At 40.3% G+C, this 27,747-nt stretch overlaps 1 protein-coding gene across 2 annotated transcripts in view; it reads right to left on the bottom strand.

The window, feature by feature from the left end:
• WARS2 (tryptophanyl tRNA synthetase 2, mitochondrial) overlaps positions 1 to 27,747 on the bottom strand; it is a 93,218-nt gene that overhangs the window by 4,112 nt on the left and 61,359 nt on the right. For both annotated transcript variants that reach the window (XM_004771049.3, XM_013045075.2), the window contains exons 3-4: positions 14,152 to 14,232; positions 11,354 to 11,439 (exon numbers count right to left, since the gene is read on the bottom strand). In XM_004771049.3, the coding sequence (XP_004771106.1) occupies positions 11,354 to 11,439; positions 14,152 to 14,232 (167 nt within the window). The remainder of the gene's footprint in view (positions 1 to 11,353; positions 11,440 to 14,151; positions 14,233 to 27,747) is intronic.

Genomic DNA, 27,747 nt, shown 5'->3' with positions numbered 1-27,747 from the left:
AAATATTAGAATATAGGAGTTCGTTTACCATTATTTTAATCTCATATATAAAATTTGTAGTGTTGGATCTCAATGAGGTACATCAAACAAGGGAAGAATTAACCATTACAGAGCAGTCTTGATGGAGAAAACTTTCTCCTGAAGTATTACTAGGGAGAGACAGGAGATTTTAAGTCTTTTATTTAAGACTTAAGATTTAAGTCTTTAATGCTTGGCTGGGGAGTTTACACTTGATTCCAAGTTTACACTTGCTAATAAAAAGAGAATAAATTGCTATCACTTCTTGATCAAAGGAGTTTAAGGTTCCTCCTGTGAAAGCAGCTGCGTGAAAGTCAACATGAATATTTACATGAAATGGTACATTTTGAGTGGAAAAATAACAGCTTTTCAAAACAGAGAAGGAAAATTATTCTCCATTGTTATGGAGAGGAAAACCTCTTATACCCGGTTAAGGAGTGGTTCTCAAAAAACTGGCAGAGATCTTCTTATTTCCCTTGTGAATTATCGTCCACAGGCTACTGGTCTGCTTAATAAAGCTGTCTAGCATCCAAACTAGCTACTTTAATATAGTAAAACACTGGAGAGCATTTTGAAAAAATTTGAAAGATCCTTCATTATTTTGCAATTATTTTCCTTTTTGCAAATTACCTTCCAGTCTTTGTTCTTGTCTATGTGGATGTATAATTTTACATAACTGCAGTATAATATGCATACTATCTTTTATGTTAACCTAATAGATATTTCCCATGTTTCTAGGTGGTCTTCATTAACAGAATTTTTTAATAGCTGCATAAGAACATTCCTGTACTACAGTTATAGAACCTAAGGAATTTATATGATTTCATAGCAGGTTCTTTTGAATAGTCACATAGGGGGAAATTTTGATTCAAGTTTATATATTTACATTAATATTATTTGTATTCAATTTGATTCAAAATTATCTTTTATAATAACCCAGAAGTCCCGGGGAGACAAGTCTGGTGAATATATATTCAGTACTTCCTGGTCAAAAGCAAGTTATGGTTGTTAGTTAATGAAACTAATATTTGTTTGTGTCATAAAATAGTTCCGTGTATATTTCCTAAGAAATGCTGATAAATGTTCTGAAGTTTAGAATAAGCAATAGGTTTAAAAGCAACTCCTTGACACTTCTTTTGTATGGAAGTAACACATTTTATTTATTAAAGAAAACCTCTGAACATTAGTTATGTTTTCATATAGCCCCTCAAATACTCATGTAGCTGCGCTGTGTGTGTGTGTGAGAGACAGAGAGAGAGAGATTGAGAGCAAGCACGAGAGATTCAGCATAGCATTCATTTAAGAGCACGGGCTTTGGGGATAGGCCAGTTTCAAATCCCAACTCTGACACTCATTTTGTGTTACTTTGTGTAAATCATACAATTTCTATCATAGGCAACTTTCTTACTGTAAAATGGGAATAATAATATTTACCCCATATTCTTGTTGTGGAGATAAACTGAGACAAGGCATGTATGGTGCTTAGCACAGTGTCTAAAATCTCATAACCCTTCAAATCACAGTAGCTAGGCAGGGAACAGAATTCTAAAATGGTATATCATTTTTCAGAAAGGTGTTCAAGGGGCGCCTGGGTCGCTCAGTTAAGCGCCCCCCCACCCCGCCTTTTTTTTAAAGATTTATTTGAGAGAGAGAGAGGGCGTGAGCATGCGGATAGGGCAGAAGGTGAGAATCTTTCAGCAGACTCTGAGCACAGAGCCCAAGGCAGGGCTTGATCTCACAACCCAACCCCTGAGATTACAACCTGAGCTAAAACCAAGAGCGGAGGCCTAACTGACAGCCACCTAGGTGCTCCAAGCTCCCGATTCTTGATCTCAGCTTGGGTCTTGATCTCAGAAGACCCCCCCCCCCCAAAAAAAAAGGTGCTCAAGATGCATTGTCTATACAGCTAGAGGTTCATTCATTATGTGACACTGATTTCAACTCCTCTGGCCTGGAATGGTTTAGACTCCGTTAATGAGTGCCAAGTCCCTGACTCTTTGTCTTCGCTTCCTCCAACTCAGGACCAACCAGGGAAAGTCACATATACTCCCCAAACTAATCACATAAGAGTCTCCCTTCTAGTTGGCCAGCCTCCAGCCTCCCTGTGGCAACAACCTCAAATCAGAGCATACCTGAATCTTCCCTTTTGCCACCACAAAGCCTCTATGCTCCCCTGCCTGCCTTCAAGTCTCTTTGAAACATGAAACACGAAATCCAAGGGATGGTGGAGGTTTTCCCTGCTGTAGCAAGCTCTGAATAAATAGCCTCTATTTGTTCTCAGTGGGTGGTCTTCGTTAAAAGATGATCACTACTGGATTTAAACACAGAAAGCACACCTTTGGAATCATGGGAATAGGTAAAAGGAAAGAACGCTCAGTCTGTATAGCATGAGACAGACAACAAGGAATAAAAAAAAAACCCTGTCAATATTTAATGATGTGGAAAAATAGAAGACAAAACAGCAGGATATAAATTTGGGGGAAAATACATATAACCTGCACTCACGCCAAGGAGAAGCCACAGTGGTTAGAGTGGGGACTCTTGTCAGGCAGTTCTGGGGTCAGATTCCATCCTGACCAGCTGCATGTGCCCGGACAGGTTACTTGACCTCTTCACCCTTGTGTTTTAATTTTAAAACAACTGCCTACTCCTGGAGTTGTTTGAAGAGAGAATAAAATGATGCATGCAAAACTTGTAGCCTAAAGCCTTGTACGTGGAAGACAAAGAAGAGATATTAGCTTAAAAACTGATTTGAAGGAAATGCACTAAGATGTTCACAAGATCAGAAATAGTAGCAGTGATTTTTAATTCTTTTCTTGTTGAACGTATGTAAGATCATTTAAACTACATTAGAACATTGAAATAAACTGTTGACTCTCTCTCTGCAAGACTATAAAGACAGTGAAATCATGTATCCTGGATAGCTTACAGGTCAAACATCTGAGGCAGGGAGTTAGGTCTGTGGAGATACTTCCTCTGGTCTACTAGAATGTTCCTCCCATACCTCTAACACCTTGGTTCCTTTATTTCGGGTCTAAGCTTAAATATCACCTCCTCAGAGAAGTGTTCCCTAAACATACTCTCCAAAGTTGGTTTCTCCCTCTTATTCTTTCCTTTTTCCCCCAACCAAGAAATCTCTACCCCCAATGCAGGGCTTGAACTCATAACCCCAAGATCAAGAGTCATATGCTGTTCTGAATGAGCCAACCAGGCACCCCTCCCTTTTATTCTTTTCCACATATCCTATTTCTTTTCTTTCTAGTATTAGTCCTAATCAAATTATTTTATTTCATTTGTTTATTTAATTGTATGTTGTTTTCTCTCCTGCTAAAAAATAAGTTTGAGAGCTTGTCTGTTTTGTTCTTAATTTCTAATCCCCACTACAGCTGCCCAGAGCTCAAGAAATATTTATTGAATAAGTAATCATTTCTTGACCTTTAGGCTAAGATCAAGTGTAAATATTTATTGAATAAGGGAATGATCTCAAGAAGAGGGCACTATGACCGGGATAGTTTTATAGCAATAGAAAAATCACAATGAAATCAGTTCGTCATCAGTTTAGAGGATCAGAGCCCGGACCCAGGAGTCAGACTACCTGAGCTTACACCACAGCTCCACCAGCTACAGGATGAACCATCATAGGCCCAGATTCCTACTTTTCCGAGCCTCTGTCTGGAGTTGGGGGTCATGATGATGCTTACTTTACAGGACTGTTTCAAGGATTAAATGAGATAACCAAGCAGAGTACTTGACAGTAGAGCTCAATAAACATTAGCTATTGATTAGAATATATATGCATTAATATCTGACCTGATGAAGGACAAAATAGTGAAAGACTGATCCTATCAGGGACCTCACTGTGAGGTCCACTGTGACTTTTTTTCAAACCAGGATCGTTTTCCTTTTTTGATTGGTGATTTACACCACAAACATAAATACTAATGTATAATCTCAGGGATAGTCACAGATCTCAGCGGCAATCCTGATACAGATAGAAAACATATTTGACCTATCTGATTAGGCAATCCCCAAATATGAACGGCATGTTATTAAGGAATCTGAGAACCCCTTTAATTTAAAGAAAACAGCAACAGAATAATGAATGGAAAGGGAAAAGCATAGGGGCCACCTGGATGGCTCAGTCAGCTAAGTGTCTGACTGTGGCTTTGGTTATGATCTCAGGTTCCTGGGATCGAGCCCTGCCATCAGGCTCCCTGTTTAGCGGGGAGTCTGTTTGTTCCTCTCCCTCTTCCCCTCCCCCTGCTTGCACTCATTCTCCCTCTCTCTCTCTCTCTCAAATAAATAAATATAATCTAAAAAAAGAAAGGAAGCAAGGAAGGAAGAAGGAAGGAAGGCAGGCAGAGCATAGGGACCATGACAACAGATCAGGAAGTGGGTTCTCTACTTCTGAGGTCCTATATGAATTTAGGAAATTCAATATAACGAGCGTTAGGGCTTTGTCCGTTGATCTCTTCCACACAGCCTGGATCAGAAGAAGGTCCCCGGCTTCATCAGTGGTAAAACCAACAATGTTCCTTTTTATGTTCCCTCAGTGCCCACAAGCCCGCATGGGCTCCTCTCTGAGGTACAGGCGCACAACCCCATCTTTCTAAGTCTCCCTCCTTTGACTGGACTCTGCTACTCCCGCCTTGTGATTCTAGTGAGGCTGACGTGCAGAGGTCACTCTGACTCCCCCAAACCAAATTAGCCAACAGGGCAGGTTAAAAAGCAATTACAGTAGCCCATAGGAAATCACAATGGACTGCAGCTAACACAGAAAAAACAATTACCATAATCAATACACTTTAGGCACATCAAAATGAATATTTCCACATGTCAAAATGGTTCCAGATCCACAAAGCAACCAAGCTAAACAGAAAACACATTTAGTTTTCATAATGACTCTACATGCATCTTTGCTTTCTGTGAGATCCTTGCCTCTTTTCTTACAATTCTGTGAGGTTTTGCCTTTTTTAAAAAAAAAAAAAAAGGAGATTAAAAAATTTTAATTTTTTTCACCTGGTCCTATTGCTCGCCTTGGCTTCTTCATCTGATTTTAGTTTGTTTGTTTCTAGCCTTTCTTCCCTCTGCTCCTGCTGCTCTTTTCACCTCCTATAATTTATCTTGGCCCCTACTTCTCATCCACTGAGTTTACACTTTACATGAATTCAGCCTGTCTTTGATTCTGCTCACTTATGGGGCTTATTCTCTTCACATTTTCAACCTCTCTCCTCATCATCTTCCTTTCACTTCAAATAATTTAGAGCTGCTCTTTTAAAATTTATACCCTACATAATGCTATCCATATTAATGCCTTCTCTTTTTCCCCCAGTTTTTTTCTTCCCTTTTCCTTTCTTCCTCTTTTCTTTCTTTTTCTTTTTCATTTCTTACCTTTTTTTTCTTTTCTTTTCTTTCTTTTTTTTTTTCTTATCCTGACTGTGCTTCTTTCTTAGACCCAACGGAAAACAAAAGCCTTTCATAATTTTGATTGTTATAACTTCTGTCACATAATAACGCATCTGGTCTTCTTCCTCGGTGACTAACTCCTTGTTTTCTTCTGCTTGTTTCCTTGTTCTATTCATGTTGACTTGGGATCTACCTCACCCTCCTGTAGAATTGGTGTCCAGATGAATCATCATTGCCTACATGTATCTGCTCACAGAGAGCGGGTCTCTTATTCATTCATTCATTCCTATTTTGGCTGTGTTTGTGAGTTTTCAGTGCTGCTGCCTTTAACCGGCCTGGGTTGGGTGAAGTTTGGTGCTGTTTTTCCTTTCGTGAAGGATGAACTCACCATCACTGGCTCCTTATTGGATATGCTTAATGACTCTCTAATTTAGGAATTATTTCCTGAACACCTACGATGTGCATGGCCTGTGCTAGGTCCTGTTAGAGATATAGTGAAGGTTTGTGCCCTCTAGGGAGTTACAAACTCCAGGAGTAGAGAAAACACCACACGAAGCTATAAATTCTTCTGGCTAGTCCTCTTTCAGTGTGATCTCCATGAATGGCAACAGCATCAATCCAACTGCACAAGTCAGAACGGTGGGATCACCTGAGACCTCCTTCTCATACCCCTCCATCCATTATGAAGCTCTACCCCTTTTACCTCCTGCATTAGCTTACTGACTTCATCTTCACTGACACCATCATGACCCAAACAGACTAGTGAAAGAGCCTCTAGACAGCCCCAGCGGCTCTTGTCCCACTGCAAGTCATTCTCTGTATTTCAATCAGTTCCGTGTTAAACATATAAATCAGATCATCTCACTCCATCCCGAAAACCACAAAGCACTTCCCACTGCTTCCAGGATTGGGTTATCTGTGGACATCTCAGCACCACCCTCTTCCTTCTGTGCTATTTGTCAATTTCCAGGGGCTCACAGCCTGGAAACTACATTTCCATAGGCTTCTGGTTTACCGTAGGTTCTCACCCTCGAGCTGGAAAGTGATGGAGAGAAGACAGTCCTGCTTGGCATTTGTGGGTGAGTATGTGGATGGCGGCAGATGGCTACAATGAGGTTTGGCCAGCAGCTTTCAGGATCTCACAAAAATTTGGGACAGACCGGCCTCACAGAGAAAGGGTGTAATTCAAGAACCAGAAGTCCCTCAAGCAGTTTTAGGAACAGATGATCTCGATTGTCCTCGATGGCATTCTCAGACATTATGGTCAATTCATCTCTTCTCTGGAATTAGCAAGTGTGAAGCTTGCCAACCAGTCGTCATCCTCTCTACGCTCTGATTTTGGTTGGCTTTGGTTCTGTTTACTCACAGCTCCTGAGGCCTCTGTTTGCTCATTTTCCTACGTCATGTCAGCTTTTGCTTTCACTCTCTTCTTACCCCCTTCCCATAGTCCTCTGATTGTGTTCTCGGAGAAGAGACACTGGTTAGCCCAGGCGATCGCTCTTATGTCTGTTTGAGCAGACTCAGTAGCACTTCTCTCAAACTTCATTTCTTTATCTGTAAAATGGGGATGATATCCCTTACCTGTCTTGCAAAGCCGCTCGGAGAATCTGAATAGTTAGCTTGTGTGTAGTGCCTGACCACTATGCCCACCTCTGTTAATTCCTTCCTTCCCTTCGCTCAAGTCCATGCAGAGAGCCTTTCTCTGGATAAGCAGCACCGCAGGTACTTAACATGTATTTACTATATGTTAATAAAAACTGTGTGTGTATGTAGAGAGAGAGAGGAAGGGAGACAGAAGCCTTTACTTAATATATAGCCAGTTATTTGAAATTGGATATTCAGAATAAGAATGCAGATGCAAAATAAAAACTTGGAGCAAATGCCATTGTTCAGTATCTTGGCCCTCTTCAAATATCTGCTATTTTATTATATTCCCAAGCCTAAGACAGTCTCAGCTTTCCATTCCTGGGTCTCATACCAAGTTCTACCAAAACAATGGAATAAATCTTTCACATGCTTATCTGGAAGGCTCTCCTTTCATTCCCTTCTCTTGTGTTTATTCTCTGGCCCACCATGTCCCACTTACTCCAGTGCTGTTATTGACAAAAGCAAACACAAAATCTACACACGGTTTGCATCAACATTTAGTAAAGAGGCTACAAAGAGGTTGGCTGGAGGGAGAAAATACAAATGTTTTTTGAATCCGTCTAACTTGCTTGTTTGTTATATTTACAACGTAAATATTCATAGACATTCCAGTTATGACCTGTTTCCAAATCTAGAACTATCTGAAACAAAAAATCAAACAAAAAATACCCCAAGTGCTTGAGCTGTGCGGTAGGGAAAACAACAGCACAGGCTAAAAACCGGACCTGGGTTTGAGTCCTGTCTCTGCTACTTAATACGAAGCAGTTAGGCATTTCTAAGCCTGGGAGGCGAAGCATAATGAAACAGGTAAGAAATGTACGTTAGCAGCATTAATGCTGCAGAAACCAGAACTGGTTTTATGGTACTTGTCTGCATACTTAGGAGGGGTCCAAAGGACAAACATGCCCAAGACATGTGGGATACGTGTGTGGAGCAACAGCCCCCAGGGGGGCAGTCTGAAGGAGGAAGGCAGGAGAAAGGCGCCCAAAGGACCAGAGCCTACAAGCAGACAATGTGCAGAGGCTCGAGGTCTGGCCAGAGAGCAGATAGGAGGCAAATGCAGGGTTGTTTCTCTTAAGAAAAGGAGCATGCCGTTGTCTGTTCCACGCCCAGGATCTAATTATGGCGTTGCAGGTAGATGGTTGCAAGCTAAGGTAGGAGGCAGTCGTCTTGAACGTAGGTAATTACCTGGTCTTAATACTTTAAATCAATTTCTCTGCTTAATGAATTATATATAAAACATCAGAAACCTGATGGGGATACATAACAATCTGCTACCATAGCTACCTTTTAGAAAAGAGGAAAAAGAAAGGTATTGCATGGCATTCTTAGTGTATATGCTAACTACCAAATGGATCAGTAAGAGTTAAAGAAGGGATATGTATAGTATGGGAATTTCTTTGCTTCCCGGGAGTTGGCTGGGGGGTGGGGGGTAACTGAGGTTGGAAATTACCTGGGGGGAAACTTATCCTTGGAAGCATTAACTAAATGTGAGAAATAATTATCCAAAATTTCTTTTTGTAAAAGAAGACCTTCACAACCTCAGGCCTGGCTTGAAAACAGTGATCAGGAGCTACTCTTGCTGGGTGTCAGCCTCTTACAATGTTGCTTGTACTCTTGAAACATTTGTACTGAGCATATGGTAGGTGATACCAATTCATACATTCTCAATAACCCCTTGAGCTATGCCCCATTGGCTCCTAACTTTAAAGATGAAAGCAATGGTAACTTCAAAGATGAAAGCAATGGTAGGATGTTATCATTCTGCTAATTGTATTTTGGGCAATGAGCAAAAAATCAACTCATCATCCTTGTTGCTTATGTGATGATCTTGCCCCTGACTATAACTCTTGGTTCCTTAAGGAAGGTCAGCATAGGCTTCAGGAGACCATAACCAGGCCCAGATGCTCCACTGTCCACTGACTGGCTGTGCAGGTTTGCGTAAAGTGCTTACCCTCCCTGGGCTGTGTTTGTAAAGCTAGGGAACTGCAGGAGAGGACTGGCAAAGTTCCCCCCGACTCTGTGCTCCATAGTATCACAAAGGGGACAATCACTCTTGCTCAAGTTTACTCTCTTTCACAGCCCTGAGCTTAGAGGACTCTCACAGGAAAGCTCTTGAACTGTTAAGGAAATCACCTGTGCTCATGGGCTTCCGTTTCCTGGTGCTGACAAACTTCAGCCTTTGCTTCTATAAAGAAGTCCCCCAGGGGCGCCTGGATGGCTCAGTGCGTTAAGCAACTGCCTTTGGCTCAGGTCATGATCCTGGAATCCCGGGATCGAGTCTCACACTGGGCTCCCAGCTCCGTAGGAAGTCTGCTTCTCCCTCTGACCTTCTCCCTTTTCATGCTCTCTCTCATGTTCTCTCTCTTTCTCAAATAAGTAAATTAAAAAAAAAAAAATTCTGCAGGGCACCTGGGTGGCTCAGTCAGTTAAGCCTCCCACTCTTGATTTTGGCTCAGGTCATGATCTCAGGGTTAGGAGATTGAGCCCAGCTTCAGGCTCCACACTGGGTGTGGAGCCTGCTTAAGATTCTCTCTCTTCCGGGGCGCCTGGGTGGCTCAGTGGGTTAAGCCTCTGCTTTTGGTTCAGGTCATGATCTCAGGGTCCTGGGATTGAGCCCCGCATTGGGCTCTCTGCTCAGCAGGAAGCCTGCTTCTCCCTCTCTCTGCCTGCCTCTCTGCCTACTTGTGATCTCTCTCTGTCAAATAAATAAATAAAATCTTAAAAAAAAAAAAAAAGTCTCTCTCTTCCTCTCCCTCTGCCCCTGTCTCCACTCACTCTTTCTTTAAAAAAAAAAAAAAAAAGTCTCTCCTGAAAGTGAAATTTGACATAAGACTATGATCGTTAGAGACAATCATCACCAGACATGACCAAATGACAGCTCCCAGTCACAGCACTCCCTGGCCCATATTTCATTTTAATCTTTGACTAATTCTGTGCAACTATAATTAATATTCCCATTTTACAGGTGAGAAAACACACTACTTTGCTGGGAAATGTATTAGACCTTTATTAGACTTCCATTTGCTACTCCTGGAGAAAAAGATTTCCCTAGATTTATCCTAGATAAATCCTAGATTTCCAGGATAAGTCAAAAGTTACTTACTAAAAGTAATAAATGCTGCTAGGAATCCAACATTCAAATTAATACAACAAACACCACACAATCCTCATGTATATGTTTTGAGCAGAATTAAAGATAGCCTGCATGTATTAAAGGACGTTCCTGATTTGTGAAGCTAAGCACACAGTATGATGGTTGCCTCCATCATACTGGCACAAGGGCTCTGGGGTCATACTATGAGGTATGGATACTGTCATCTCCATGCTATTGTCATATTTACATGCAAAGAATTCTAGTTTTCCTAGGGAAGAATCACTTGCGCAGGGTTAAGGCTTCAGGGAAAAATAGACTGACAGAGTTTCTCCTTTTCCTCAGAAGTGAGGCTTGACTCTGTGAGCATGCTTATTGGGAAGCTTTATCTTTAGAAGGCTAACTGGCAGGGCAAGGGAGGTGATGTGGGGATGGCAGGAAAGGACTGGGAAAGGGATAGGGTCAGAAGTACAGATAGGGCAGGCTTCAGCATCCTCTGGTTGTAGGGTCTGAGACCTGTAAAGGGACAGCATTGGCTGACTAGAGGGATTATGGGTCCAGGAAAAGTAGGACACCCTAGCGTGTTGAAAAACTTGCTCTCAACAGCTGATCATACACAGTAGCCATCAGATCCAGGTGGCTATTTCCATTTAAATTATTAAAATTAAGTAAAATTTAAAATTCAGTTCTTCTGCCAACATGTCCTGTGGCTAGCAGCTAAGGTCTTGGAAAGCACAGATTCATTTCCATAATTGCAGGCAAGTTCTATTACACAGCATTGCTTTACAATCTAGATTGCTTGAGAGAACAACACTTAAAACTCTTGAAGCTTAATTATTACCAGGGAAGTCTATACTGCAGAGTGGTTACAAGCACCACAATCTTCTACCTAAACTTTCTACACTCAGATCCTGGGCCCAAGCTCTGCTAGCTCCATGACTTTGGGCGAGTGACTAACCACTCCGTGCCTTCATTTCCTCATCTGTAAAATGCGGATGATAGTTGCGCAACTTTCCCAAGGTGGTTGTGAAGATTAATGGGGTGAATGTCTGCTAGGCACACAGACACAAACTGATTCACACAATCCTTTGTATAGCTCCGTTCCCTGTGAGCCAAATCTTTTGGGGATGGGCTCGAACACTCTCTCGTCAGTATGCATATGACCCAGGGGTACACTCTGCTCCTTACTTGTACAACAGGATGTCAGCAGCCTGGAGCACTGGGTATGTGAGCAGGCCTACGGTCCCACCATGCTTCTGTGTGGCAACCTTCGCCTGGGTGGTGAAAAGAGAGGAGGGAAAGAAATCAGCTGTGAATCTAATGATACCACTACGTTAAGCAAACTTTAAAGCTACTGTACTACCATTATATCTCAGTTCCTTCTAGCAACACTGAAAGCCATGTGACTGCAGGGTTCCTGCTGCAGGCTGAGGCAGGAATAAGGGAAATCCACTTCACCACTGCCCCTGGAAGGGGTCCCACACTGCCCCTATTTCTGATGCATTTAATTAAAGCCCAGGGAGAAGAGTCTCTAGGTTCCAAATCAGAGAAACTCCATTACTAATTAATTTGACAAGTTAACATCGAAAGCTATATTGTTATAACCGTGGAAACCTCTTGAGAAGTCCCCCACGGTGCTGACAAAAATGTCATGGCACCCCAAAATCACACTTAAAAAAGGACACCAAAATACCAACAGTCATGGGATTTAAAAAATGAAACAAAGAGAAATTTTAATCGAACCAATTCTGAATTAGTCTTGATGTTCCCTCACTCAGGTACAAACTTAACTCTTCTGGTTACTTCTAGTATTTTCCGGCTTACAGCAATGAATGCTATAGGTCACTCAAAGGAAATGTGAAAGTTTGAACCCAGAATTCCTTCAGTACATCTCTTTATTGCAAAGTCCATGATAAAGCCCAGTTTGCAATCCTGGGGTAAAGATAATAAAAGTTTAGTTTGGCCATTAGCAAATGGAAAAAGAACCCAATTTTTTAAAAGTACTACTGCATTAAATTTATAGTCTTTTTATATTAGAATATTTTTATATTAGAATACTTGAAATTACAAAGGAAGTGGGGAGATGTGGAGAGCATTAATATTTATTGAGTGCCTATTATGTGCCCCAGATGCCTCCCATATCTGTGTTACCCGCTGTGGAATCCTGCAATAACCATGACCTTGGTAGCCCAGATCCCACCTTTCTACTCTACTATTCCCCTCCAATCAAAACCAAGCTCTTAGATGCTCCTACAGTATCGAGACCCCTCCTTCTGATCACTTTTCACACTTCCTGATTGCTTGTGCAATTGTCTCTGCCCAAAGAGACCACAAGCCTCATGGAAGTGGCTACTTCCGTCTGTCCTACTGACGGCTGTACCTCCAGCCCTAGTGTGGTATGAGACTTGTAGAAGACATCGCCAATATTTGCTAATGAAGGGATGACCAGAGAAGGCAGTTACATGCTTTAGGATAAGGTTGGCATTTGAAATCCATGTTTTTACCCACAAATAAAATACCACAGTGGGCACCTAGGTGGCTCAGTCAGTTGAGGGACCCACTCCTGCTTTTGGCTCAGGCCATGATCTCAGGATATGAGATGAAGCCCTGCTTTGCCTCTGGGCTCAGCAGGGAGTCTGCTTCTCTCTCTCTCTTCCCCTTTCCCTCTGCCCCTCCCCCTGCTCATGCTCTGTCTCTCTAAAAAAATAATAAATAATTCGCAAAAAATAAATAAATAAATAAATAAAAGAAATCACAGGCTGGTGGAAAGGCTTCCCGAGAATATAGGTTTCCCCTGCTACCTAAAACTTCTCATTACACCACTTTGCTTTTCCAAAAGACTGACATTAGTGCCCGCTTTCAGTAACTGAAAGAAAACGGAAGAGGATTTTGGCCTTTATGAAATGGTACTTGCTTCTTGGCTCTATTCCATTTCGGCTTATGAAAGGTTTCCTAGGGATGCGCAAGTTTTGGACAGTGGGGGGAAACCTGAGTTCGGGCATTCTCTAGTCACGTGTTATCAGCAGGTCCTCAGACATGATTTTAATGTGGGAGCAATTCCCATTGAACTAGGATTCAGTTCTTCTGAAAAGGATTTTGGTATTCAACTTAGAGTATTTCTTGAAAATGAGAATGTCTTGGCTGAAACCAAAATACGGTAGAGAACATGACAGCATTTTGTTTGTAATCCCTCTGCAGCTTTACCCCTTAACCTCTTATTTCGGCACAGTCACTTTAAAACTCTTGTTTCTCTCTGCGATGGATCTGGAGGCTTCTGAATCAGCTTCTGAAGAAACCAACGGCCCTGAAAATATGCTGGAGAGAAGTTTGAAACTGAAATTCAGTGTTGACGCACTTGGGGGCTACCTACCCTCAGGTTATCCAATTGCAAAAATAAATGGAAATGAAGTACTATGAATTATCCAATTTATCTTTCTCAGTCGAACTTCCTAGAAAAAGTACAGCCTGAATTTTTCTGTGGGTTTGAACTGTTGCCTGGACTCAACTTGTTTAAATGTTAAATAAAATGTGCTGTTCCTTCTCTCCACAGTGAAAATATTTAAGCCTTACTGCCAGCTAATTACATGGGGATGGCAGGCAGCTTCAGGGTGCAGTAATCCAGAAATTGCGACTGTTTGTTAGTTATAATGTGGTAGGTCCAAGGTCATTAACAAATCTATTCAAAGGTCACTCTGATTTGGCCTACACAGATAAAATCAGTTTAAAATGTGGATATTTTTATCCTGTTTTTAAATTGGAATCCTGGTGAACCCTCTTATTTTGCATTTACTACCCTGAGGCAGAGAAACTAAGATGCTGTTCAGGCTACTGGTGAGTGACAGACCAGGGAGGCCAGTAAACTCAGGATTCCCAGAGCAGAACACGAAAATAAACAGGAGAAGGAAAAACAAAAACAAAAACAAAAACCAGTTACAAGGGGGACTTTGAATTTCTTTTTGTTTATTAATCAGATAGTTGGCATTTACCTTCCACTGGTGTAAATGCTGTAACCGGGGTAATCTGACCATGCAGGTAAGGATCCAACTTAATTGTGTGTGTTCAGACACCTAAAGAAATAAAACAGGACATTAGCGAAGGCAGTCAATGGTTTCTTACATATAAGGCAAGGCTCCACAGACAACTGGTATTACCTCAAGTGGCTGATATCACCCCAAATCAAGGTGATTTAAAAAAAAAAAATGACAGGCAAAGGGGACTGATTCTATAAGGCATGGAATTTTGGATGCAGAAGAAAATTTTAAAACTAACCAATACAATTACTATTGTAGTACTAAAATCTTCTTCCCAACATCCCTAGCAAGTGGCTGACCAGACTCTGCTTCAATCTCCTCAGGGAAGGGGTCTCATTTTGTCCTGAGGCATCTATTCCAGCTTTAAAAAGCCAAGGTAGCGGTGCCTGGGTGGCTCAGTCAGTTAAGTGTCTGCCTTCATCTCAGGTCGCGATACCAGGGCCCTGGGATGGAGCCCCACATTGGGCTCCCTGCTCAGTGGGAAGTCTGTCTCTCCCTCTCCCACTCCCCCCTGTTTGTGTTCCCTCTCTTGCTGTGTCTCTCTCTGTCAAATAAATAAAATATTTTTTTTTAAGTGTAAAAAAAGAAAAAGCCAAGGTTATTAACACACGCACATGTGTGCGCGTTCACACACACTCAGACATACACACATTCAAGTTCTCTCTAAATAATTTCTAAATATATGAAAGCCACTCTAATAGCTCACATGTAAATAGTAGAGAAAGGTACTGGCCTTAAAATTAATGACTAAATCTTCTAGACCTGCAGTAATTTCCAATTTAGGAATCACTTTATCATCCTATAGAGTGTTTTGTTTTGTTTTGTTTTTCAGTTCCTATTTCTTCTCTCCCTTTTTTTTTCTTTTCTTTCTTTCTTCCCCATCCCCCCCTTCTCTTCTTCCTCTGCTTCCTCCTCCTCCTCTTTCTTCCTCTTCTTTTAAAAGGAGATCTAGTCAACAAGGAAATATAACCTTTTCTCAATCTGTTTTAACCAAATTTAATCAAGCAACCAAATCTGGCAACAGAGAGGATGATTCTTGGGTCCAGGCCAGGTTCAAACTGATGACCTAGAATTTAAGGGCTATGTATTTCATTTCTAGACTCTGGGGATCCCAAGCCCATCATCCATCGTGGCGTTTTTGTGTGTGTGTCCATATGATTTCCTTAAAATGCAGAGACTGTTGCCAACTCTGAAAAGTGGCCCCAAATGTGTTCTTTGTGGGTTTTGCAAAGGGAACATAAAGGAACGGAGCCGAGTCAGCCCAGGCCTATTTTACTAGCAAGGAATCACCATCTGGTGTAAGATAGTTTCTCATTTTTTGACTCGAGTCGCGGAGAGGGAAGAGTTGTTTTTCACATGTTTGACAAGGAATTGCTTTTAAAGTTTTGCAAGTCGCTGGGCTGACTCTGTCATCTTTCTTCCAAGAGGCATTTGGGTTTCATTGAGAGCAGCATTGTCCATACAAATTGCTAACTGCTGCTGTAAACAAACAGCTATCAGACCAAAACAGTTACCCTGGATGGAAGCAAGAGGATTATAGTTGCTTCCAATCATCAAGCAAAACACATTTCCACTAGAATTAATAAAACAAGAGTTATTTTTTTGTCATGAAAAAAGCGGGAGAAAAATTTTTCTCTTCTTTACTGAATTAGGAAAAGGAATGAAAATATAGAAAATAACCACACATATGCAGAAAGAAAGAGACAAAATGACTCCTTCCCTTCAACTCCGGCTTACATGCTCAGTTTCGGTGAAATGCAAGAAACCACCGTCATGTCTTCATGAAATCAAGTATTTTCCTTGGAGTAGCTTTTTATTTGAACGTAGAGAACGATACTTATTTAATATTCTGCAGAGATCTTCTTGGTATTTCCAAATAAGGGGGCATAAAACTAATCCAAATTATTCTTATGCAGAGAAAGGTAGGTAAAAAGGCAAATGTAACTTTCATAATTTATTGTTAATAATTATATAAGAAGGGATAGTATACTTCAGGATTTGGCTCTCTTAATTTATCCATATTCATGATAACTGTTTGGAAAGGTTCAGATTTCTATCTGGGGAAAAGTGAAAATGGTATCTAAATATAGTTAAACTGACTAAATGTTGCAAAACAAACAAAATAACCATAGGATCTGTTTTAGCCACAGGGGGGCAAAAAAAAAGCACGGAACATAGAAGGTGGCTTGTTGACCACCCACAAACAAGTCAGCAGTGACCGAAGATTCTGACTCCCTAACTATACCAAGTAAAGACATACACAACCTTCAGCTGTAGGCAGCTTTGCCTGGTTGGTTCACTGCAGTAAAGCAGTCTGGAACCGTGCTCAATAAATATTTGCTGAATGTATGGACAATATCAAAGGCTGCAGGAAGAAAGGTAAGGACTGAAAAGAATCCATTCGATTTAGCAACAGACATTAAAAGAAAAAAAAGATTTTATTTATTTATTAGAGAGAGAGAGAGCTTGAATGGGGTGGAGGGTTGTGGGGTGGGGAGGGGCAGAAGGAGAGGAAGAAGCAGTCTCCTAGCTGAGCAGGGAGCATGACTCAGAACTCGATTCCAGGACCCCAGGATCACAACCTGAGATGAAGGCAGACGCTTAACCGACTGAGCCACACAGGTGCTCTAACAACAGACTTGTTGGTGATCCAGGCACTCTAGGGGAGTGACTGGGAGAGAAGCTAAATTATAGGGGGTGGACTGAAGTGTGACAGGATACGAAGACTGATACACAAGAAGTACAGCAGAGCATTTCAGAGCTCTGCCTTTGGAATGAGGCTGTCTGGATCTGAATGCTAATTCTGCCATCTATGAGCTGGGTGACCCTGTGTAAGTGACTTTGCGCTGTGCCCCAGTTTTCTCACTTATAAAATGAGGTTAACAATAGTATCTACCTGGCAGTGCTTAGAACGGTACCTAGCCCACAGCAAGCAATCAATAAATGGTGGTTATTATTATAGATAACTTTTAGAAAGGCTTCTGTTTTAACTTTCTATTTTGAGATAATTGTAGATTCATGTATAGCTATAAGAAATAATACAGTGCAACCCAATATACCTTCACCCAATTTCCCCCAATGGCAAGATCTTGCATAAAAACTATTCTATAGGGCGCCTGGGTGGCTCAGTGGGTTAAGCCGCTGCCTTCGGCTCAGGTCATGATCTCAGGGTCCTGGGATCGAGTCCCACATCGGGCTCTCTGCTCAGCAGGGAGCCTGCTTCCTCCTCTCTCTCTCTGCCTACTTGTGATCTCTCTCTCTGTCGAATAAATAAATAAAATCTTTAAAAAAAAAAAAAACTATTCTATAATATCACAACCAGGAAATTGAATTGGATACAATCCATCTGTCCCGGTTAGATTTCACAGTGTTACATGTGCTCATTGTGTGGGTGTATTTAGTTCCATGCAATTTTATTACATACGTAAGGAGAGAGATGGGAATAACTAGTAGGGGTTAGAGAATAAAAAAAACTTAGTTTTTTAAGGTGGGATAGACCTACTTTCTATAAGATGTCTTCCACTGAAGCAGGGGGAGGGGAAATAAATAGAGATGAGGATTTATCTTATGAGACAGGAGTGGAGAGCAGAAGTTAGAGAACTTCATATCTAATAGGCGCTGTTATCTCTGAAAATAGAGCAGATGGGTGAGTAGAAACAAATAGGATGAGAAGTACACTCAATGGAATTTCTGGGTTTGATAGGACAGAAGAAAAAATCTTCTGGAATTGAGTTATGTAAGGCTTGATGTTTGGTGGATGCTTTTGAGAACAGTTGAGTAATATTCCATTGTATATACAGTGACTAACACAACATAATAAAAAAAATAGAGTCTAAGACTTAAAAAAAAGAAAGAGGACAGTTGTTCAAAATATACACTCTTGGGAAAGCACTGCTGATCTTTAAGGGAGACGAAAATGTTCTGCATAAATCATATGTTTTTAAAAAAATTTGCAGGAAAGAAATTAAATCAGTTGGTTGCATTTGATTTCCTTGAGTCAGCACAAAATCCTAACGGGATCCAAAAAGTACTAACATAAAGCAAAAAATATTGACATATTAAATTACCACAAATTTAATAACTTCTCTTTATCAAACACCATCATTTAAAGAGGAAAAAGGCAAGTCACAGAGTGGAAGGAGATATTTGTAAACTCATACAGAATATATTGGTATACAGAATATATAAAGAATTCCTACAAACTGGGGCACCTGGGTGGCTCAGAGGGTTAAGGATCTGACTTCAGCTCAGGTCATGATCTCGGGTTCCTGAGATTGAGCCCAGCATTTAGCCCCACATGGAGCTGCTCGTCAGGCTCCATGATCAGTGGGGAGTGTGATTGTAACTCTCCTTCTCCCCTCAGCTCATGCTCTCTCTCTCTCTCTCACAAATAAAATCTTTTTTTTTTTTTAATTTAATTTATTTATTTAACAGAGAGAGAAAGATCACAAGTTGGCAGAGAGGTAGGCAGAGAGAGAGGGAGAAGTAGGCTCCCTGCTGAGCAGAGAGCTCCATGTGGGGCTCGATCCGATGACCCTGAGATCACAACCTGAGCCGAAGGCAGAGGCTTAACCCACTGAGCCATCCAGGTGCCCATCTCATAAATAAAATCTTTAAGGAAAAAAAAGAATTCTTACAAATTTATTAGAAAAAAAAGCAGATAACACTATGAAAATGGGCCAAATGCATTAAGTTCAAATTAAAGTCATAATGTGATACCATAAAGAAAGATTAAAATTAAAAATACCAAGTGTGGCAAGGATATTGAGTAAATGTAATACTTATACACTACTGCGAGAATGTAAATTGGTATACCAATGTTGAAAACTGACTGTATCCACAAACATTTAACATTCATTTAACAAATGTCCCAGGTGTTTCATTTCTAGGTATCTATCTAACAAAAACGTGCACATATATACAAAGATATATGTGCAAGAATTCATTGTAACAACTCCAGATTGTAAGCAATCCAAATGTCCACCCAAGTAGAAGAGATAAATTGTGGCCTATTCATACAATGGAAAACTAGAGCAATAAGATGAATTTCATAAACATAATGTCGAGTGAAAGAAGCCAGACACAAAAAAAATTTATACTAAATAATTCAAATTAGACCAAGTTTAAAAACAGGTTATCTTGGAGGAAGGGGTAGTTAGTGACTGGAAAGGGGCATGAAGAACTTTCTGGGTACAAGTTCACAGTGTGTTCAATTTGCGAAAATAGAATAAAAGGCTCGTAAATCTAACTACATTTGGTCTCAAATAAAAAAAAAAAATTTTTTTTTTTCGTGTTTAAAACAACCTGGAGGGCCCTCCGGAATGGCAGAGTAACAAGCTCTGAAAATCGACTCCTCCATAAAAGCAACGAGAAAAGTAGCAAAAAATGTCAAAGGCAGTTTTTACAGAACTCTGGGAAATTAACGAAAGGCCTGCCTAATGTGAAGAGTACTTCTTTAAGAAAAATATCGGAAACCCAGAAGCAACAGCCTTTTGTGGCATTTTTTTTTTTAAGATTTTATTTATTTATTTGACAGACAGAGATCACAAGTAGGCAGAGAGGCAGGCAGAGAGAGAGGAGGAAGCAGGCTGCCCGCTGAGCAGAGAGCCCGATGCGGGGCTCGATCCCAGGACACTGGGATCATGACCTGAGCCGAAGGCAGAGGCTTTAACCCACTGAGCCACCCAGGTGCCCCCTTTTGTGGCATTTTAACTCACCATCTTCCCATCATCCTTGCCCATGCCTGGGATAGCTATGTAAAGCAGCCTAGCAGGCCATTGGAAAGGGAAGACTGGGTTTGGAGCTTCTCAAAAAAATCATTCTCATCTGCAGAGAACTGTCACTACTTGAGCTGACAGTTCCGTAGAAAAACCCCATTTGCAGAGTGTGTTGTTAACTGACCTCACTTAGAGCACACTTGGTGGGAAAAACCCTATCCACAGGACATTTTCCAGAAGTAATCAGCAGCAGTGATTTTATATTGCAGCTGCCTGAGGTGTTGATACCAGGAGAGGAAGGTCAGGGGCTAGCCAAAAACTTAAAGGAAAAAACTAGGAAATGATATGCCCATTGGGTGTTTTGGAAAAACCGGACATATTCGTGGGCCAGCGAAGAGGACACATACATGTCTGGGGCTATGGACGTGGCCAGGAGAGACCTGAGAAGACCCTAATCTTTCACCTCTGGTTCACCTTGAGGCCCTGTGTAAACCTCTCAGCAAAGGGTCAAAAATATAGGATTGAGGGGCACATGATGGCTCAGAGGGGTTAAGTGGCTGCCTTTGGCTCAGGTCATGATCTCAGGGTCCTGGAATCAAGCTCCGCATTGGGCTTCCTGCTCAGCAGGGAGTCTGCTTCTCCCTCTCCCTCTGCCCCTCCTCCCTGCTTGTGATCTCTCTTTCTCAAATAAATAAATAAAATAAAAAAAAATTTTTTTTTAATTATAGGATCAAAAGGCATTTAGAAAAGTCTGAACACTAAGCTAACCCAACAGCCTGCAGCAGCCAGACGCAACAGCAAAGACACTTTGTATAATTTCTGCAGGAAAGTCACTAACCAATCAGCAATGACAAAAAAGAACCCTAAGTGTGTGTGTGGGGTTTCACTAGTGAATTCCAACAAACATTTAAAAAATAGATACCAATTTTTCATTATCTCCTTCAGAAAATTAAAAAAAAAAAAAAAAAAGGATGGCATGCTTCCCTACTTAACCAGAGAGGCCAGTTTTACCTTGATAACAAAGCGAGGCAAAGGCATGACAACAAAAGACAGCTACAGACAAATAAATCCTTAACAAAATACTAATAAACCAAATGCGTGAACATATATAAAGAATTATATACAGCATGATCAAATGGGATTTATTCCAGAAATGCAAGCTTAGTTTAAAAGCCAAGAATCAGTCAGTGTAATAGTACAGTAGTCTAACAATGCACTATTGATATAAGGATAGAATATGTAGATCAACAGAATGGAACTGAGAGTCCAGAAATAAATCCATCCATCTACAGTCAATCCATTTTCTCTCACTTATTTGAGAGAGAGAGAGACAAGAGATAGCAACAGAGAGCACAAGCAGGGAGAGGGAGAAGCAAACTCCCCGCCGAGCAGGGAGGCCAGATGTGGGACTCGATCTCAGGACCCTGGCATCATGAGCCAAGCCGAAGGCAGATGCTTAACTGACTTAGCCACCCAGGTGCCCCCAGTCAATCCATTTTCAGCAAGGGTGCCAAGACAGTTCAATGGGGGAAGGCTCAATCTTTCAACAAATGGTGGTGAGGTAAGTGAATATCTACACGCACATATTTACATGTAGAAGGATGATGTTGGACCAGACCCCAACCTCTCACCATTTATAAAAAGTAACTCAAAATGGGTCACAGACATAAATGTATAAACTGTATTATAGCATATTATATTATAGTATAAACTATAAAATGCTTAGAAAAAAACAGGAGTAAATTTCCATGACCTTGGGTTAAGCAACAGTTTGTTAAATATGACATCAAACGTACAAGCAACAAAAGAAAAAAAAATTAACAAATTAGACTTCATCAAAATGAAAAAACTTTTTTGTGTTTCAAAGGGCACCGTCAAGAAAGTGAAAGTCAATTCACAAAATGAAGAAGATACTTGCAAATCCTACTCATCTCATGAAGGAACTGTATCCTGAATATTAAAAAACCCTTTTTTTAAAAAAAATATTTTATTTATTTATCAGATAGACAGAGAGCATGAATAGAGAAATGGCAGGCAGAGGGAGAAGCAGGCTCCCCACTGAGCAAGGAACTGGATGCAGGACTCAATTCCAGGACCCTGGAACAAAGATCTGGGCTGAAAGCAGATACAACTGTCAGGGCCATCCAGGCACCCCTAAAAAACAAAAAACAAAAAACAAAAAAAAACTTATAACTCAACAATTAAAGAGAGGGCATGTATCGCATGGAGCACTGGGTGTGGTGCATAAACAATGAATCTTGGAACACTGAAAAAAAATTAAATTAAAATCGAGTGCTCATGTGAAAATAACATAAAAAGCTGAACGATTCTGGGTGTTATGTGTAATAAATGTTCAATAAATGTTTTGATGAATTTCACTGAGAAAAAAATAAATTTAAAAAAAGAGAAAGAAAGCCAATTAAAATGAGCAAAGGATTTGAAAAGACATTTCTCCAAAGAAGTTATACAAATAACCAATAAGCCTACGAAAGGATGCTCAACATCATTAGTCATTAGGAAAATAGAAATCAAAACCATATTGAGATCCCATTTCACACTCACCCGGATAGCTAAAATAAAAAAAAAAAAGACAGACAATAACAAGGTTTGGGAAGGGAACAGAGAACTTGGAATTCCTATACACTGGTGGTGGAACCCTCATACAAAGTGATGCAGCCACTTTCAAAACAGTTTAAAAGTCCTTCAAAATGGTAAATACAGAGTCACCATAGACCCAGCAATTTCACTCCTGGTGTATACCAAGATAACTGAAAACATACAAAAAACGTTACACAGATGTTCATGGCAGCATCATTCATGATAGCTAAAATCGGAAATAACCCAAATGTCCATTAACTGATGAACAAATGAACAAAATGTGGTCTATATATACAACAATAAAAACAAATGAAATACTGATAATGCTAAAACATGGATAAACACTGAACACATTATGGGAAATGAAAGAAGCCAATCACAAAAAGAACACTATATGATTCCATCTGTAGGAAGTGTTCAGAAAAGGCAAATCCACAAGGGACAAAGTAGATCAGTGCCTGCCAGGGAGTGGGTAGAGTAGGCAAAGACCACAGGGTTTGTTTCCGGAGTGACGAAAGTGTTCTAAAATTGATTTTGGTGAAAGATGCACCACTCTGTGGATGTACTAAAAACCAGTAAATTTACAATCTAGGTGAGTGAATTGTATGATATATCTCAATAAACAGTTTCAATAACTATCCCAGGGCATTTCATCACAAGTATGCCTTGAGACATCAGCAATTAATTATTCAGTGGCAATAAAGGTAACATCGTTTCAGGATTTTCTGATCTTTAGCATGATCTCTATTTTCCTCCACGTGTGAATTACTGGTCCTCAAGGCAAAGTCGACTCCCCATCCTTTCAAATCGGTTAGTGGGGAGAATGGCTTCACGTCAATAAAGAAAGATAAAGACAGTGGAGCTGCCACGGTGATGAGACTCCCCTCGCATCAGCCCATTCCAGTCAGGTTTTCACCTCTCCCACTCCACGGCAATCGGGCACCACTGCCAGCAAGGGTAGTGGCTAGGATAAAGCATTAATATTATATTCGTGTCAATCAACATATTAGTATTGTCTTAATACTGCAGACACCCAGGTCTTTGCCCTTGATTTCTTACTGCTATTCTTTTCTCCACTCACACGTTTTGCACTTTCATCTCTTATCATGGCTTTAGATACAATCACAGCTTTAAATACACTCTATATTACTGATGAGTTTTAAATTTATAACCCCGGCCAGACCTCTTTGCTCAACTCCAGATTCATATATCCAACGATTGATGGAGCATCTTTACGTAGATACCTAGTGGACACCTCAAACTTAACACACCCCAAATTGAATCCCCACTCCTCCACTCTGAACCTGCTCTGTCCGTGCTTGTCATCCCTGTTGGTGGCAACTCCAACCTTGCAGTTACTTAGGCAAACACTTTGAAGACATTCTCACGTCTCTTTTTCTCTCACACTCCACGTTGAATCCAGCTGCAAATCTTGCTAATTCTACCTTCAAAAGATACTCAGAATCGTACTGCTTTTTACCACCTCCCCCAGCGCGCTGGCCCAGGCACCATCAACCCTTAGCTGGGTCACTGTAATAACTTGCTAACTGGGCTCCTTGTTTACACTGACTTTTCATACAGTCTATTCTCAACCTAGCAGCGGAAGTGATCCTTTAAATATGTAGGTCATGTGACTTCTCTGGTCAAAACCCTGCACTTCTTACCACCTCTAAGTAAAAGCCAAAAGACCTTACAATGGCCTGTCCGAGCAGGCACGATCACCTCCTCCAGCCAACCCTGTATTATCTGTGGTTCCAATAGTCCAACCCTCCCTCCTTGCTCCCTCTCCTCCAGCCATGCTGGCCTCCTCGTGTGCCCTCAACACACTAGGGCCTTTGCACTGGCTCTTTCTGTGGTTCAGATTCTCCTCCCCTGGATAGCCACATGGTTAACTCCTTCACCTTGTCTTTGCTCAAACACCATCTTACTAAGGGGCTTTACCCAGACCACACTGTTTAAACCAACAATCTGTTTCCCTCAATGGCACTCCTAATATCCTTTAATTTTTTTTCAGTATTACCTATCACCATATGTTTGGCTAATTTATCATAGTTATTATTTATACTGTGTTACCCCAACAGAATATAAGTACCACGATGGCAAAGATTTTTGTCTCCTTTCTTCACTGTTACAATGTGAGTACCTAGCAGAGTATCCAAGACACAGTAAATGCCTAATAAATTTTGTTAAATGAATGCATGAATGAAATTAAAGATTTATTAATAGGGAAATGTTTAAAGTTTTCAGAAAAGTTTAAAGAAATGTTTAAAGTATTTAAAGTGTGGCATATTTATATAATAGCATACTACACAACACATAAAAGAAACGAGCTAGATTTATATGCATAAACATGAGATCACAAAAACACACTGCTGTATAAAAAAAGAAAACTGCTAAAAGGTACTCCAATATGGCATCACTTATATAATTTTTTTAAAACCACAGAAATGAAAATATTATATATTATTCATGAGATTATATGTGTAAAAAGTATCACAAATTGGCTAGACCGATATACATCAAATCCACAATTTTGGTTGCCTGGGGAGGGAGAAAAGAGACGGAGAGAGGAGGGGTACAGGTAGTAGGCACAGGGAGTGGGGGAAGGGTTAAAGAGGCCTTCTCCTTCTTAATTATTTTTTATTATAATTATTTTAATATAAGAAAGTCAAGCAAATGTGACAAAATGTTAACAATATTCACCCCTACTGTTGGGAACATGAGTGTTTATTATATCATTCTCTGTATTTTGCTGCATTTAAAATTTTTTTCTCAAAAAATATCTAATTAACAAAAAGAGTATGGAATATCATGATTCCCAAAACTATAGCTGCTAGATATCAATCAAACCCACTCAAGCAATTTGCTGGTTCAGTAAATACTGGATCAGTGTCTAAGATACCTTCAGTGTCCCTTACAACTTCACTACTTCCCATATAAACATTATCTTCCCAGGAGTCATGTCCTATAAATTTTGGTTAGAACACTTGGGAGACTACGCAGACTCAGAAGTTCCCATTTATCATATCTTCTTGAAACGAACGATTTCATGCTCAGTTATTTTTATTGGACTCTTTTCATCCCCATGACAAATCCCCTTAACAGAACCTTGTTTGGGGATCCGATCTTAATTAAAAGAATTATGTTATAAATAACAACCTCTCTTCTACTATCAGTATTTATGCTTGCAATGAATATCTCTGTGTACATATTTGAATTTTTCTATACTTCTTCTTAGTCCAATACTTCTAAAACTAAATAAATAGCTTTTATCAGCCTGCTGTTGAGTTAAAAGTCACACCCATCTAAATTCTATTGCTTATTGTGTATGCTTGTGTATGTGTACGTATGTTTTTGAAAACTCTATTGCATTATATTAGTCAGCTATTTCTAAGCTACATTGAGTAACAACTCCAAATATAAATGGCTTACAGTAATGGTTTCTTTCTCATACACATTACATATTGGTAGCTGTAGGCTGGCTACAACTTTGCTTTATATACCTTCTCATTCCAAGACCCAAACCAAAGGAGTTCTCCCTCCCAGAACATGCAATTCTTGAGCTAGAGGAAAAGAGCAGCAGTTAGAACAAGCACGGAATTGCTTTTAAACATTCTGCTTAGGCATTGTGTACAAAACGCCCTCTCACTTTCCACTGGCTAAATCAAGTCATAGGGATGAGCCCAACGTCAGTGGGATATGAAGAGACACTTCTCCCATAAGATGCCCTCACAGCCACACGGCAATGGATGAGGACATGTAATCCTCATACGTGGGGGTTAGCAAATTACTGCTCACAGGCCAAATGTGGCGTGTGGATTGTTTTCATTCAGCCCATGTTTTTTACATTTTTTATTATTTTATTTTATTGATTTACTAACATATAATGTATTATTTGTTTCCGTTATTTACATTTTTAAAGGGTAGTCAAATAAAAGAGAGAGATAGAAAGAAGAAGGCAAAAGAGGCATTAGAGGAGAAGAGGGGGTGGTGATAGAGACTGAATGTGGTCTGCAAAGCCTAAAATATTTACTTTCTATGCCTTTCCACAAAAGGGTGGCTGATCCCTGTTCTTACAGGAAATGAACATGGATAATTAAAATAATCACAGTCTACTAGAAAGCAACTTCCAAAACTAGCAACCTTGAGGAAGGAGAAGAGAGCTATTCTGTACAGAATTTGATGGGAGATGGTTTTTTTTTTTTTTTTTTTTATTTGACAGAGAGATCACAAGTAGGCAGAGAGGCAGGCAGAGAGAGGGCAGGAAGCAGGCTCCCTGCTGAGCAGAGAGCCTGATGTGGGGCTCAATCCCAGGACCCTGGGATCATGACCTGAGCAGAAGGCAGAGGCTTACCTCACTGACCCACCCAGGCACCCCTCACCTCAAATTATTTTTTAAAAAAGGTCGGAGGTAAAGCTGGTCAGAGTTAAAAAGGAAAGCTCTGGGTTCAGATATGTTAAAATTGAGAGAAAGAGATGTCTAGAGGATAGGTAGGAGTGTAAGTCTAGAATTAAGGAGAAAGGTCGGGGCTAGTGACAAAAGTCAGGAAAGAAAATGGCTGAAACTTAGGGAAGGTGGTAAGACTTCAGGAAGGTGGAATACATAGATAGATTTTTATCTCAGGACGGAAATTCTGAGGAACTAAAGAAGAGGAGTCAATAAAGAAAACAAATGAACTCTCAGAGAAATAGAAGAAAAATGCACTACTGCTGTATCATTGAAGTCAAGAGAAAATCCTAACAGGAAGAAGCGGTCAATATATAAATGATCAGAGAAATGAAGAAGTTTAAGAATTAAGAAGAGACTAAGCCCAGGCGAAGAGGTCACATGGCCCTTCCTTAAAAATACAAGCACTTAGCACTTAGGTGCGTTCTTACTCCTGTGACAGGACACAAAGAAGTAGGAAATATATTTGTAGGGGCTCCTGGCTGGCTCAGTCCTTGGAACCTGCCCCTCTTGATCTCGAGTTTGTTAAGTTCAAATCACACAGTGGGTGTACAAATTATTTAAAAATAAAATCTTAAAAAAAGAAAATACATTTGTAAAAGATGGCTCTCCCTAGGTATTTTTTGTTTGTTTTGATTCGGATAAATAATGTTTAGACAAGGGAAGACATCAATTTCAAAACAAACAAAAATAATGAAAATCTTACATTATAAGAAGGTTTTCATATTCTTATTTAAGCTCTTTTTAGTTCTTGACTAAAATTTCTTGATATTTTTGGCAATTAAAGTC

The sequence above is a fragment of the Mustela putorius genome, unplaced genomic scaffold, assembly GCF_011764305.1.
Source record: "Mustela putorius furo isolate JIRA1106 unplaced genomic scaffold, ASM1176430v1.1 tig00000585_pilon_pilon_pilon, whole genome shotgun sequence".
Lineage (NCBI taxonomy): Eukaryota > Metazoa > Chordata > Mammalia > Carnivora > Mustelidae > Mustela > Mustela putorius.
The sequence above is the reverse complement of the archived record's forward strand: the minus strand, read 5'-3'. Positions and strand labels throughout refer to the sequence as shown.